This window comes from Erythrolamprus reginae, chromosome 3 (assembly GCF_031021105.1).
Source record: "Erythrolamprus reginae isolate rEryReg1 chromosome 3, rEryReg1.hap1, whole genome shotgun sequence".
In the NCBI taxonomy this organism is placed as follows: Eukaryota; Metazoa; Chordata; class Lepidosauria; order Squamata; family Dipsadidae; genus Erythrolamprus; species Erythrolamprus reginae.
This window is the reverse complement of record NC_091952.1, coordinates 184,635,495-184,651,832: the sequence shown is the minus strand read 5'-3', so window position 1 is coordinate 184,651,832 and position 16,338 is coordinate 184,635,495. Positions and strand designations below refer to the sequence as shown.

At 40.1% G+C, this 16,338-nt stretch overlaps 1 protein-coding gene across 5 annotated transcripts in view; it reads left to right on the top strand.

Annotated features, from left to right (window-relative positions):
- Positions 1 to 16,338, top strand: part of RIPOR2 (RHO family interacting cell polarization regulator 2) — a 96,649-nt gene that overhangs the window by 26,669 nt on the left and 53,642 nt on the right. For all 5 annotated transcript variants that reach the window (XM_070747389.1, XM_070747388.1, XM_070747391.1 and 2 more), the window contains exons 2-4: positions 13,699 to 13,825; positions 15,131 to 15,286; positions 16,203 to 16,281. In XM_070747389.1, coding sequence (XP_070603490.1) covers positions 13,699 to 13,825; positions 15,131 to 15,286; positions 16,203 to 16,281 — 362 coding nt within the window. The remainder of the gene's footprint in view (positions 1 to 13,698; positions 13,826 to 15,130; positions 15,287 to 16,202; positions 16,282 to 16,338) is intronic.

Genomic DNA, 16,338 nt, shown 5'->3' with positions numbered 1-16,338 from the left:
CGAAAAGAAGGAGACCGTTTCCAAAATCTCCATTGCTGTTTCCCGCGCCGAAACCACAGATGACCTCAGCCCAGCTGCCACGGACGACGACACCTGTCTCCTGCTGCCATCCGAGCAAGCCAGACAACCCAGATACCAACGTCCCTCCAACCCATGCCCCGGTTGCCGAGGAAATCACCCACGACAGCGTTGCCCCTTCAGGGACGCCATTTGCCGCCGCTGCAATCGACGCGGGCACATCGCCGAGGCTTGCAGAGCGCCCCTTCCAGAGGAGTCCTTCTCTACACCCCGCCAACAACGTTTCAACAACCAGGCACAACAACCGCGAGACAACAAATTTTCCAGAGGCTTCAATCGCAGAAACGACTCTACCGCTAACCGTGACTACGCACGAGGTAAAGCACAAACTTACGTAAATTGTGCAACTGCTAAAGGAGGGAACAAGATTATCATCTCGCTACTTTTAAATAACAAACCCTGTAACTTAGAATTAGACACAGGCTCTAAGCATTCTATTATGCCTTGGGACAAATTCAAAATGTATATGCCAAATTTTCTTAAAACTGACTTTGTTAACTCAACTTTAATAATAAGGGATTTTCAAGGTAATATTATACCTGTTTTGGGGAAAGTAGATGTGCCTGTAAAATTTAAAAATTGTGAATATTTTCTTCCTCTGATTGTGGTTGAGGGAGCCAAACACTCCCTCCTGGGGTTAACATGGATGTCTCCTTTGGGTATTGAAATACTGGGTCTTTGTCATGTAAATGCTGAAACTGATATTCCTAACTTTATCCAAGAATTTCCTGAGGTTTTCAGCCCTACTTTGGGCACCTATAATGGGGCCCCTATCTCCTTCTCTCTAGATCCCAAGGTACCCCCAGTCAGACTTAAGCCTCGCAGGGTACCCCTACCACTATTGCCTAAACTAGACATCCAATTGGACAAATTGATTGCCCAGGGCATCTTAGTCCCTGTAGAACAAGCGCCATGGGAAACCCCCATAGTCACCCCAGTTAAACCTGATGGCTCCTTAAGGGTCTGTGCAGACTACAAAGCCACTATCAATAAAGCCCTTCAACACCATCCATACCCGATCCCAGTAGTCCAACAATTGCTACATTCCTTGGGGGAAGGGAGAGTATTTTCAAAAATCGACCTGGCGCAAGCGTACCAACAGCTTCCGGTCGATGAGGCCACATCCCTGGCCCAGACCATAGTGACCCATAGGGGTGCTTTCAGGTGCACCCGCCTGCAATTCGGGGTCAGTACCGCCCCAGGTATTTTCCAAAGTTTCATGGAACGATTATTGGCAGGTATAAAAGGAACCTCCCCATATTTTGACGATATATTTATATCAGGAAAAAACCAAGCAGAATTAAACTTGCGCATCAGAGAAGTGTTGGCTAGACTGCAAGCTAAGGGGTTAAAAGTAAAACCAGACAAATGTGTGTGGGGAGCCAATAGCATAGAATTTCTGGGCTATAGAATAGACAGTGAGGGAATACACCCCACAGCAGATAAATTAGAGGCCATAACCAAAGCACCCGAGCCAAATAATAAGACAGAACTCCAAGCATTTCTGGGCCTCCTTAATTTTTATTCTGTCTTCCTGAAACAGAAGGCAACGGCAGCAGAACCGCTACACCGACTGCTGCAGAAGGGAGTTCCCTGGACCTGGGGCACAATGGAGCGCGAAGCTTTTCATAAAATAAAACAGTTATTGACCTCTAAAAGCGTAGTGGTTCAATATAGCTCAACTTTGCCAATAAGGCTCACGTGCGATGCTTCGGCGTATGGGGTTGGCGGCGTATTAGATCACATAATGCCAAACAATACAGAGGTCCCCATCGCCTTCTTTTCTAAAACATTGTCCATGGCAGAAAGAAATTACAGCCAATTAGACAAAGAGGCATTGGCCCTAGTCTCTAGTGTTAAGAAATTCCATTACTATCTCTGTGGGAGGAGTTTTGAACTAATAACAGATCACAAACCCCTGCTTGGTCTTCTAGCTGCAAATAAACCAACTCCTCCCTTCATGTCCCCTAGATTAATAAGATGGGCTCTATTCCTGTCAGGATACCAATACCATCTAACACATAAGGGGGGAAAATCAATAAACCATGCTGACGGTTTAAGTAGATGCCCCATGCCCGAGTTAGTCTCAGATCCAACCCCCACAGAGGATGTTTTACTAATTGACCTTGAGGAAAACTGCCTGACCACTGCCAAAGAGGTGGCTGAGCACACGAAGAAGGATTCACTATTGTTAAAAGTAATCAATTGTATTCAAAAAGGATGGTTGGGAGACTCTGAGGAAACTGGGCTGTCAGAATTTAAATCTAAAAGGTTGGAATTATCCTACTTGAAGGGATGCGTGTTATGGGGTGACAGGGTGGTCATTCCCAATACCTTAAAACAGAAGGTACTAAGTATGTTGCATGCAGGCCACCCAGGCATTGTCAGAATGAAGGGTTTGGCCAGGGGTTACTTGTGGTGGCCAGGTTTAGATAGGGACATTGAGCAATGGGTAGCAAACTGTGACCCTTGCCAGGAGTCACGACCCAATCCCCCGAAAACAACACCTCTGGAATGGGAAAGACCCACTGGGCCATGGTCCCGCATTCATATTGACTTCGCAGGGCCTATTGGAACTCAAAAATTTTTAATTGTGGTAGACGCGTTCTCCAGATGGGTGGAAATCATTGCTATGCAAAACATTACTACTTGTGCCACCATTAAGGCATTATACCATTTGTTTGCCACACATGGATGCCCAGACATCCTAGTTTCAGATAACGGGCCACAATTGACTGCCAGACAATTTGAGTGTTTTTTAAGCAACTTAGGGGTCAGACACGCACTCACATCCCCTTACTCGCCATGGGTTAATGGCCTTGCAGAACGTTATGTACGTGTGGCCAAAGAAGCCTTGCGCAGGGCAGGCCCAGGGGAAATACAACACAAATTAGATCAATTTTTACTAATGCAGCATATCACCCCAAATTCCATCACAAACAAAAGCCCAGCAGAGATTTTAATGGGTCGAAAAATAAGGTCCCCCCTGGACAGGTTGCACCCTCGTTATTGTACTCAAAATGTAAATAATGAAACATGTATAGCACCTGAAAGAAATATGTACCTAGGGCAACTTGTTTTTGCTAGAAATTTTGATGGGGGGTTGAGTTGGCTGAAAGGAAAGATAATGCAACAAACAGCCCCAAAATCCTATGTGGTACAATTGGAAGATGGCCGCACATGGAGGCGGCACATCGATCATTTAAGGGGGCGCATAACACCAAATGAAGAGCCGGCCGCTAACGGAAATTCTTCCCCCCGAGCAGACATTAATTCGCAACTCGAACTTTTGGAATTACAAAAGGACTTACCACGGCCAGATGCATCCTCCAGCGACGCCGAGCCTTCCTCCTCTTCTGGGCACGGTGCGCCATCAGCCTACTTGTCTCCGCAGGCCAGAGCCCCAACTTGGGCCCAGCCGCGGACAGGAGACAACGACGAGCCAACCTCCACCATAGACATACCAGCCGGTAATGATCTGCGCAGGTCTGAGCGCACGTCACGCCGGCCCAATCGATTGGAGGACTACGTCACTTGGCTCACTGATTGACAGTTTGACTCAACTAATGAGGGAGGGGTGTTAAGTCTGTATATAACCAATGTAAAATCTTGTAAAAGAAAAGACCTTGTAAATACTGTTTAAACTATGAATAAACCTTGGCCGCGTCTGATTGGCTAAGACGCACGGCCGTTTCTTTTAGGCGCGAGCCTTAAACGTATAAAAAGGGCTGTTCTGACACTGACAGCTCAGATGCGTTCCTTGCTGAAGTCACTTCGAGAGAGCTGAATAAACGGAACCATCTTGTACTCCTTGTCTGAGTCTCATTTATTTCAAATACTACCAATCAAATTGAAAGAAAAATGACAAAGTGTGCTAGCTTCCAGCAATAACTGTATTTCTAGTTACCGGTATGTAATATTAATCCTAATTGAGGAAAGCAAACATTACTTACCCCTAGTTTTTTTTTATTTCAAACCATTTTGAATTGGTGCAGCAGTTGTTAAAGTAATCTTGAGAGCCATATACTTAAGTTATAGAAACTCAGAGTTGCTGTAAAGTCAGATTGAGAACATTCCTGATACATAAAAAGCTGCAGTGGAAAAATTTAAAGAAGATCTTCTCTAAGACTTCTACTACTACTACTTAAACATTTATTGAAAAGAAGACCGATTTGGTATTTTGCACAACAACGTGTCTACGGTGTTAGTTATGTTATTTCTTTTTTTAAAAAGTGTATTCAGTATAAAAATTTCTTGAAAGGATTTTTGCTTTTAGCAAATGGTAAGTGTGTGTGTGTGAGTGTGTGTGTGAGAGAGAGAGACACAGAGAGTTCTATAATTCAGAACGACCAATGCTTCCTTCCTCCTCTTTTTCTTCTTCAAGCCTGCACAGTGTCACTCAGATGACTTTTGTGGAATTGTTTATTACGTCTGCAGTTTTAGAAATCTTGGGGTCCTTTATAATAAGGATATTTTGTGACTTTAGTCCAGTGTCTCATAGAAATTGTGTTATATGATCCATCTGAACCAAAGCCTGAAAAGTTGCTAGTGTGCATTTAGAAGTATTTTCCTAATTGTTTCACTTGAATTAGCCAGTCTGCTCAAAGATCCTGTTGTACGTGTGAAATTTACTTCTCCGCAGAGCACTAATGGTTTTGTCCATAAGGGATTCGAGATTAGAGCAAGTATCGAGCCATCTTTAGTCATTTAACAGATTGTATGGGGGCAAACTGGGCTGGAAAAAAGGCAAACAGGTGTACATATTCCCTTTAGCAACATGATTGATGGCTGGAATGGGATGGCTTCAGTTCTTATACAGTTTTAATCCTCCATGCATTTATCTGAATAGCTCAGGGAGGTTTATTAAAATGTAGTTAGATTGAATTTGGTGCAGTTCTATCATAATTATAATAAGGATTTCTTAGTATTTCAGATATTGAATTTACAACTACTGCCATTTCTGATCATCATTGTGCTACATTGTTATAGATGGAAATGTATGGGAATGAATTTGGTGCAATTCTATCATAATTATAATAATCAAAGATTTCTTAGTAATTTAGATATTGAATTTACAACTACTGCCATTTCTGATCATCATTGTGCTACATTGTTATAGATGGAAATGTATGGGAATGAATTTGGTGCAATTCTATCATAATTATAATAATCAAAGATTTCTTAGTAATTTAGGTATTGAATTTACAACTACTGCCATTTCTGATCATCATTGTGCTACATGGTTATAGATGGGAATGTATGGGACCCCAAGGCTAAGAGCTTCTTTGCTAGGCTGTAAAAGAATATTCATTCTGAATACAGTGAATGGATTTTAGTGTATGTAATGTTTTCAGTTCTTCAAATCCTTCAGAAGAACTTTATTGCTTTGACTTTTACAGTTGTGATTCTACTAATTAACCATAATCAACAGAATATAAACATCAGCATAATTGATAAGACAGAACAGCCTCTTCAATTTGTTACTTTTGAACCCTCCAAGGGAAGAATTAGAATTAAATGTTTTATTCAGAATCTTCATTAAATAGATGCACTAGTGTAGAAATAACAAAGAATTAAGAATGAATGCATGTGATTATTTCAGGGAGCTTCACATACATACCAAAACAGGATCAACTACCGCCATAAAAATGCATCAGAAGGAAATTAAACAGCCATATATCGGAATATCTTCTATAAATGAAAAATGATGGTATTAATTAATTAATTGTAGACATGAACTCTTTCCTGGTATTTCTGATTTTTGTACTGAATTCTGTATTCTGCATGTATAGCCATATAAGATGGTGTTATATCAGCATGAATACTTCTATCCTTGTGGAACTGATTTCATAGATGTTATGGTTGAGAACCTGAAGGTCATGTGTAAATTGATGTAAAGCTGTAATCTATATGAAATGATTCCATCAGCAATTTAAAGATGCATGCAGATTCATTGCTTTTCCTGCATAATAGTGGATAGAGTGGTTTTTAAAAACAAAATGTATTTATTATGTGCTATTTTTAAAAAAAAGGAATTGTGCCTAATTTTGGTCATTTATGTTCAATTGGATTACTGTTATTTCTATATAAAGCTGGGGGTACTGTTGGTGAATGATTCTCCCTGCTAGAAACAGTCCACCTCCATGCTTGGATTTAGGGTTAGGAGTGATTTGGGATTTCATGGTTTCCATGACTACCACGAATTTATTCCACATCAGCATGGCTTGACATCTACTTGGGTTTACAAACTTGATATGTTTTTAGTTTGGAGCAAGGGGAATATAATATTAACATCATATCTTGATGGTGGTTGGATCAAGACTTAATGGCAACATTAACTTCTTTGGGAGATGGCCCACATTATGGATCTGATTTCCAGCAGAGTTTTTGGGAGCTTCCCACAATCTGGCAGTAGAATATACAGGAATCAGTGGTGGGTTGATCCCGGTTTGGACGACGGTAGTTCTTAGGACTAGTAGCGGCAGGAGGCTCCACTCACTCACCTGGGATACTTCTGGGCATGGGCAGAAGCATCGCAAGTGCACCGTGAACCAGTGGTGATCTAATTTAGAACCCGCCACTGACAGGAATAGATTCCTAGAATATATATATTTTAACGAAATGAGATCTCTGGACCAATTATGTTCAGACTCTATTCAGGAGGATTCTAAGATTTTAAAAAATACTGGAGCTTTCATTTAACATCATGGCAACTGGCTCAAACTTCCTTAATCTGAGATGTTTTGTTACTTATCCAAGTAACTTCATTAGTCAAAATTAAAAATTAGTTAGGCAGAGAGGCAGAGTATCATTGAAAGGTACTAACTTCCACAAGATCCTATGCTGCAACGTCCTACCGGTCAATGACTACTTCAGCTTCAACCGCAACAACACAAGAGCATGCAACAGATTCAAACTTAATACGAACCGCTCCAAACTTGACTGTAAAAAATATGATTTCAACAATCGAGTTATCGAAGCGTGGAACTCATTGCCGGACTCAATTGTGTCAACCCCTAACCCCCAACATTTCTCCCTTAGACTCTCCATGATTGACCTCTCCAGGTTCCTAAGAGGCCAGTAAAGGGCGTGCATAAGTGCACTGGTGTGCCTTTCGTCCCCTGTCCAATTGTCTTTCCTTTCTCTCACTTATCATATATATTTTCTTTCTTTCATATATCCTCTCCTCTAAGTTCACTTTTACCCTTATATATATTACTACATGTCTATTTTTCCTCCTATGTATTTCTGTATTGGACAAATGAATAAATAAAATTAATAAATAAATAAACTTTTGCCACACCAACTGCAGGACTTTCTCCCCCAAAGGTATATTAATACATCTATGAAGACTCAATTATCTAGGCCAAAAGTATTTTAAAAGGTTAGATCATGGCAACTAGATATCTGAAACGTTTTGTTACTCACCCAAGTAACTTCATCAATTTTCATTTACAAGTTATTTGGAAGTTTCCACATTGGGGGTTTCTTTTCAAAGTCAGGTCATTGAAATTAAATGACTCCTTATTACATTATCAAGAATTTAAGTCTTGAAAATTCAAAAAATAAGATTTAATATAATAATTAAGAAGAAAATAAAAATTAAACGTGTGTGTGTATATATACTGTGCACACACAGAGAGAGAGACACATATATGACATTAGAGGTTACATTATATGCATGCTATTTGTTTATTTGTTTGTTTGTTTGTTTATTTATTTGATTTGATTTGTATGCCGTCCCTCTCTGAGAACTTGGGGCGGCTCACAACCTAATAAAAACAGTATACAATATCAAGTCTAAAATCCAATTAATATAATAACTACATAATTGTATAGTATTCCTTTGCCTTTTTTCTAGTTTGGTTTTCCATTGATACTTCAATTGTTTTTAAAATTGCTTCTATTACATTTCTTTATTTTCCTGTACATAAATTATTATCCTGATTTTTTCACTCATTATCTTGCAAACATCTCTCTTCAGTTTGGCAGATATCCATTTTATAACAACTATGAGCCTCTTGTTCCTTATGTACTTTAACAGGAACATGATGGAACACATGATGTTGGCATTGTTTTATTTTATTTTGACAGGAAGAAGCTTTTGGTTGTGAAGCAACTCACCATATGCAATTAAGCTCTTCATGACTAACAACCTTTCCTGATTATCCTTCTGTTTTATGTGCTGTAGAAAGTTCTTGCCATTGGACTTCTACAGGCTGACAAAGTTTCCAAGCTCTTTTTTCCTTAACAAATCCATTTACAGTAAACATTTAAGAGAATGCTACTCATATAAGCCAAGCAGCAGCTCAGTAACTGTTAATGTAGCATATTGTGACCCTAAATAAATGTATATTTGGAACTGGCTGGGGAGTTCAAATTGAGCAGATTCAGGAAACCATAGATCTTACAAATAGGATGGTTCCAAAAGTTACCCATTGTGCTCTATTTTAAGATCAAAAGTAGATTGGAAATTTGAATTACAACATGACTAATGGATTTATAGTACCATATGTGGTAATACTGTGTACTATAGTATGGATATTACTACTATATTACATTTATATGGGTTTATCTACTCTATAAATAGAAAGTAATGTTGACAATCTCTGAAAACCCCAGTTTCAGCTGTCCTAGGAACATTCACTTTAAAATGCTGCTTCTGTCATAAAAGTTGCTTTGCTTGTATGTGCTCCTTATGCACATGTGCGCAGCATTGAAAAACCTATGATTATACACGACGCAATAACACCAACTGCTGGTCGGAACTACCAGTTCGCCTGAACCAGTCCGAATCGGCAGCTGCCCATCACTGAGATACTGTATACATTAAGTACTTCAACATTTTATTTCATTTTCTATCTATAAAATCCCATTACACCTCTGCTGTTAATTGAAGAATTATCCATACACCACCCCTTATGCAGAAACGGGTGGGTGGTAATCTGTGTATCATCTTTCATGTTACTCTGACACAAACATAGCCCTCTAGATGGTTTTTAGGAGCCCCAGAGTAGCAGAATCATTGTAAGGATATTTCTCCATGATTTACCGTATATACTCGAGTATAAGTCGGGTTTTTTTAGCCCAAAAATGGGCTGAAAAACCCGACCTCGACTTATAATCGGGTGACTGACATGTCACCACAAGAGGGCGCAAGCGGCTGAGGGAAAGACAGCCGTCTGCCTTTGCTTCAGCTAGAAAGAAGCGGCAACTGCCCGGTCAAGAAGCAAGAATCCACCTAGCCAAACGGCTTTTTTCTTGTTTAGCGCGGCGTTCAAGTGGTTGGCAGGTTCCTTTGCTTGCACGCAAGAGCCAACCACTCGAACGCCACGCTAAACAAGAAAAAAGCCGTTTGGCTAGGGGGTAGATTCTTGCTTCTTAACCGGGCAGTTGCCCCCTCTCCCAGAACTTCTTTGGAGCTGAAGCAAAGGCAGACGGCTGTCTTTCCCTAAGCCGCTTCCTGGAGACCGCTAAAGATATCGCTCTGGGAGAGGGGGCAACTGCCCGGTTAAGAAGCAAGAATTTCCCCCCCCCAGCCAAACGGCTTTTTTCTTGTTTAGCGCGGCGTTCGAGTGGTTGGCTCTTGCGTGCAAGCAAAGGAACCTGCCAACCACTCGAACGCCACGCTAAACAAGAAAAAAGCCGTTTCGCTGGGGGGGGGGGAATTCTTGTTTCTTAAACCGGGAGCAGTTGCCCCCTCTCCCAAAGCGATGTCCCAAAGCGGTCTCCGGGAAGCGACCGAGGGAAAGGCAATCGTCTGCCTTTCCTTCAGCTCAAAAGAGAAGGCAAATGCCCTGCCTTCCCCCAGCCGGTTAACTGAGCGCTTCAAGTTAACCGGCTGGGGGAAGGCGGGGCATTTGCCTCCTCTTTCGGGCTGAAGGAAAGGCAGACGATTGCCTTTCCCTCGGTCGCTTCCCGGAGACCGCTTTGGGACATCGCTTTGGGAGAGGCGGCAACTCCTCCCAGTTAAGAAGCAAGAATTCCCCCCCCCCCAGCCAAACGGCTTTTTTCTTGTTTAGCGCTGCGTTCGAGTGGTTGGCTCTTGCGTGCAAGCAAAGGAACCTGCCAACCACTCGAACGCCACGCTAAACAAGAAAAAAGCCGTTTCGCTGGGGGGGGGGGAATTCTTGCTTCTTAAACCGGGAGCAGTTGCCGCCTCTCCCAAAGCGATGTCCCAAAGCGGTCTCCGGGAAGCGACCGAGGGAAAGGCAATCGTCTGCCTTTCCTTCAGCCCGAAAGAGGAGGCAAATGCCCCGCCTTCCCCCAGCCGGTTAACTTGAAGCGCTCGGTTAACCGGCTGGGGGAAGGCAGGGCATTTGCCTTCTCTTTTGAGCTGAAGGAAAGGCAGACGATTGCCTTTCCCTCGGTCGCTTCCCGGAGACCGCTTTGGAACGTTGCTTTGCTTGCGCCTGCCCCTCCTACAGCGGAGAGAGGCGGCAAATGGCCAGCCCTTCCCCCACCCGCTTAGCTGAGCCCTTCGGGAAGGTGCCGCCTGTCTTCGCTGTAGGAAAGGCAGGCACATCCGAAGCGCGTGGGGAAGTGGCTGTGGGAGGCAACGACATTCCTAAGCCGGTGAGGTGTGGTGGGGGGGTGGCGAGAAGATAGAAGCAAGAATCCCCCCCCCAGCTTTTCCCCCCTCTCCCCGCAAGAAAAGGAGCCAGCCAAACACTCCAATGCCGCGCTAGAGGGGGGAAAAGCCGATGAGGTGTGTGTGGGGGGGTGGATTCTTGCTTGTCTTCTCAACACCCCCTCACCCCACCTCTCGGGAAGAGAGCAACAGGAAAGGACGCGGTTTTCTTCTGCCGGGTCGAGGACAAAGCGGGTGTTGAGGGCGGCGGCCGAGCAACATTTCAGCGGGGAGAAAACCCCAAGCTGAGAGTGCCTTTTAAAATCACTCTCCTCTCAGCCTCGGCAAGCTGCCGAGAAGTGGGGTTTTCGGAGTGGGGAGGCAAAAACGCTCAGAATGTCACCAACGAGGCATTTCTCCAAGGGGCGGGGGTCCCTAAACTTTCCTTTAACCCCAGCGGACACAAAGATGGGAATGCGTGGTCCTTGCCAGCCACCCATCTGCGGGGGCTGCCCCGCGCCAAGGCAGAATTAAATTCAACAACCAAAATATTATATTTTTAAAAAACATACTTTTTTGACAGTTTGTTTGCCTTTTAAGACATCTCTCTGGCTGTGCCTAATGTCAACAATAAAATTTTTTGCCAGGTGAATTTTTTTTTGCCAGATTAGCTATGGATCTCACTGAAGAAATTTTAAAGAATACTCAAAATGATTCTTCATTTGCTTTGTAACCTTAAATAAAAAAACAATACAGTATTGACTCTGTAATTTACCCGGGGAGGGGACAGGAGGGGGGCGCAGACAGACAGGAAAGGAAGACAGACAGACAGACAGACAGACAGACAGAGACCTATGACCACAATTGAGCTCAAAATTTGTTGTTAAGCAAAAGCATTGTTAAGTGAAAATCACCACATTTTACTCAATCCATGACATTTCCTAGCTCTAACAGTGATGTGCAAGCTAGGGAAGTACCGGTACATCTGAAGACATGTGTAATGTTCTAGTTATGGTTAACTGTGTGGCAGAAAGTGGACTCTGGGTTTGTTTTCCTATTACAGTGAGGTTGAATGTACCATATATAATTTTACAAGAGCTCTCTCTCTTTCTCTCTCTGTATATACACATACAGTTTATATAGTAGATAATGTACAGTATATTTTTGTGTGCCTGTGTGTAATATTTATTTACACATATGGCATATATACATAGAATTAAGTATATTTTGGATGTTCAGTAATTGTAAATATAGAGGGAAATTGTATCTCTTTGAGGCAAGGAGAGGTCAAGTATCCTAACCCTAACCCAAACCAGCAGGAGCAGGGGATTAAGGTATGGTAAGTACCTAGGTACTTGCAATTTTTTTGCCTATACCTGCCTTGGGGGATATATACCTGTTTACCCTCTTTTAAACTTACAGAGCTAGTTTACTGGCTTTCTTTGAAATAAATATTCTAAAATATTTAATCTACTGATGCCTCAATTGATGTAATTTTATTGGTTTCCATTTTTATAAGTTACCAGTAGCCGCTGCAATTTCCACCCTCGACTTATACAGGGGTTTATAAATTTTCCCAGTTTTTGTGGCAAAAGTAGGCGCCTCGACTTATAGTCGGAGCGACTTATACTCGAGTATATACGGTATTTGTATTATTAAAGTACTATCATCTTCTACTCCAAGCAGAGCCAATTAGGACTGGATCTCTGTCATTCTCAACAATCATTAGTAATATAGGAATAATTAGAGTTCCATCTCAGTTATCAAGATGGCAGGTATGAGCAAAGCTCTTTCTCTTTGCTTCATACATGAGATCTACATGAAAAAAGGACTGGGTTTTGATTGCATGGTTAAGCCGTCTTAACTTTTTTCCATCATACCTCTGCAGATGCCTCTGTCCTCTTTCCAGGACTAAGGAGTGATTTGCTTTTTCTTTTAAAGCCTCTGTTTAGAAGTGTAGATATATTGCCTGGAAAGAGTTCTTGTCTGATTTTGTTCAGATTATATGAAAGAGATTAATATAAATGTTGTATTAAATAGCAGTTAATTATCAATTGTTTAGGAATTCTATAATGTCCTTTTAACTTTTGTAAATTCTCTCAGTATTTTTTTCCCTTGGCAACTATATAATTAGGTTCCTTTCTCAGCACTTTCAAGAAGTTAAAATGTTTTATAGTTTGCTAATGTCACAGTTCTATATATACTTACCATGGTTATTTTCTTCTAAGTAAGCAGGTAAATAACTACTGAAAGTCAATATTTAATTTTAATCTCATAGTACTAAATTCCTAAAAAAGAAAAAAGATTCTGCTTTTTTAATATCTGTAGACAAGAATTCCTGTTGTATAATTCCATTTGGTTCTCAATTTAGCACCTAGACTACAATTTACCCTAATTTTGTTTAGGATAGTTTGTTTTATTTTTAATGGATGTAAAGATTCTTAAGCAAAATAATCTGTCAAGTTTGAATTTATAGTTTATGGTTTCTTAGTCTAATAGTATATGAGCTTTGATTCTAGTACTGATTGGATATGCCATTAATACAAATGCTATTGAGCAACTGAACTTGTTAATCCACAGAAATAAAATGATATATTTTCACGTATTAATACAAACACATTTTTTGGCTCCAGGCTAAAATAGACTATGGTAGTGTTCATATACTCTACTGTATTGTCACCATTCAGAAACTTAAATACAGTATCAAGTCCTAACAATTATTATTAAATTGCATGAATAAGGGGCGTACATAAGTGCACCAGCGTGTCTTCTGTCCCCTGTCCTAATGTTCTTTATATTTTTTTACTAATCTCATGTATATGAATATTATTATATCTAATGGGTTTTTTTTCTTTTTTTTCTTTTTACTAGTATCATGTATATAAATATTATTATATCTTTACATGCCTCCAATATGTACTTGACAAAACAAACAAATAAATAAAATAAATAAAATATATCTTTTTTTTAATTAGAGATTGTTGGGACTTGATTTAAACCCATTTGTACCTTACCATTTTGGCCTACATTCTTATCGTTATATCTTCCAGAAATACCTTCCCGATCCCCGGAAATCATGTCAGTAGGATCTTACTCATTCTCTCCAGGAGGCCCTAATGGGATCATTAGAAGTCAGTCCTTTGCTGGTTTCAGCGGTCTTCAAGAGAGAAGATCCAGGCAAGTATCATCTCCAAAGTCAAGCTGTAAAACAAGGGAAAGTGCATATTTCTCAAATACTTTAGCGCAGGAGATCTGTTCTCATTTCAGGGGGGGAATCTCTGCCTCTGTTATAAATCTGACAATCTGTTTGTGATCAAAACTACTAGACAAGCATTGTCAAAAGGTTATCTACTTGACCTGATCTCCCCTTTTACTCCAATAAGCTTCCATGAGCTCTACAGGATGGAATGGAAAAGAGGGCTGGAAATGAAAACAGTTTCTTCCCCATCCTCCACCATTGGTTCAAAGATAAGGCTGACTATTTGCTTTGTTAAATTTATTGATTCTTGTTACACCTAGTTATACAGTAGGTCCAGGTAACTATTTACAGCAATATTTCATAAGGCATTGGTGATGAGTACATTAATCTGAATAGCTCTCCATATGAAATGTCATTCCCTATTTAATACTGAGCATATTAAATCCACCATGCATTAGGGAAATACATGATGATTAGATAGAGAAACATGGCTATAGCCTGTTATAGTCCTCCACTTTGCAAGGATATCTGCCTAAACAGTTTTCAAACCTACAGCTGGCCCTGTCTTTTGAAGGGTGTGTGTGTGTGTGTGTGTGTGTGTGTGTGTGTGTGTGTGTGTGTAGAGAGGGGGGGGCTTTACCTCTAATTCTATGTTTCATGTACTGTGCTTTTTAAGTGATTGCCCATAAATACTAAAACTCTTTCACTTTTTTGGATGGAAGTATTATGAATCTTTTTTTCCTTAGGGTTGCATTTTGCAGCAAGGGTTACACTTCTCTGCATAAGTTTAATTCAAAGGGGTTAAGCAAATTCCAAGTTGCTTAGCTCATTGAGATCATGTTTTTGTTTTGTAATAATTTACATTTTGTCTGAAAATGAGTCAAAAAGGCAAATGGCTATTAAAGCCAATGATGCTACTTGCTGTTGTAAGTGACCAAGCAAATAATAGCTGCTCATCAAGCTTCAAGCTTCTTCATTTTATTGAATATGTATGGTGTATATTAATTTGTTGTTATTGCCACTAAATCTTTGCAATAGAGATTTAAGTAAATGAATGAATGGAATGATAAAAGCACTGGACTCATTAGCAAGCTAAATATCAGATGCTGACTAGTCAATTGCCTTGATGGCTTCATAATCCATCCCCTTTTACTTCTCTGGCAGGCAACATTATGTTTTTTTGCTTGGAAATATTAGGAAATGCTTCTTAGAAAATATTAAAATATTCCACACTTAATGTTTTTATTTTCAAAGGCAAAACTCTTCCCATCTTCATTTTGCAGATGTAATTCCTTTATTGAAAATTCTCCAGCACTCAAAAAACCACAAGCCAAAGTGAAGAAAGCACATCATTTGGGGCACAAAAGTAACAGCTCAGCTAAGGAGCCGCAGCCTGAAAGACTGGAGGAAGTTTACAAGGCCTTGAAGAATGGATTGGAGTAAGAACTTTTATTACTGCTGGATGTACTGCTCAAAAAGACAAAAAAAACAGTTCTGTGTGATAAACAAGAGCTTATCTATTGATGTCAAAGATAGCTAATCCGTTTCCAACCAGCAAAAGTACCTAGTTTGTTGATAGCCTAAAGACTGATTTGCACGATCCATAGGTGTTTAGTCATCTGGATAGTTTCAGTCCAACAGATGCCTTTTATCTTTCAGTTTTAGTGCATAATAGCTGCAAGACTCTCTACTTTTTGTTATTTCAGCTGATGCCCAAATGATTCTGTGTTTAACTCTAGAGGATATGGCATGTTGCATGGTTTGTAACAATAATGAGGAAATTCTGTTCCTAAAAGTGGTATATTTCAACCTAGTGATATTAATTAAGTTATTTTAGGAATTGAGCGAGAGTTAAGTTATATAGGGCTTTGTCAATTGCCTTTGAAAACTAAAAAAACCCGGTATGTCCATTGTGATTTGGCCTTTAACTGGTTTTTATAAATGCACCTTTTTTCAAGTTTCACTTTCTTCCATGCCTGCTGCAATTATTGCAATATATGAAAACATTGTGAGAATGAGAGAATCTGTCTCAAATTAAGCAAATTGAAGTGTGATTCTGATGCGAGAGGTTATTGCAGCTTTCTGTGGTCCTCTGAGGACACGGTGAACATAAGTGAGAAAGTTTTATGCATATCGGTAATTTTTTATTTATGTTTTATAAATCACAGCAGCAAAATTTGCCTTTGTCTTCTTTTCCACAGATGAACTGTATTTATGAGTAAAAGTATCTGTTTCAACCAAATATTTACTTTATAAAGAAATAATGCTTCATCTTTAAAAACTTACATTTTATTTATTTAGATCTATATGGGAATATAACTTTGCTGATGTTTTTATTTTGTATTCTCTTTACAGTGAATATTTAGAAGTTCATCAAACAAAACTGGATAAATTAAGTACTCAATTGAAGGACATGAAAAGAAATTCACGGCTGGTATGCTTGTCTAAAGATTCAGAATACAGTGTTCCCTTGATTTTCGCGGGGCTTGCG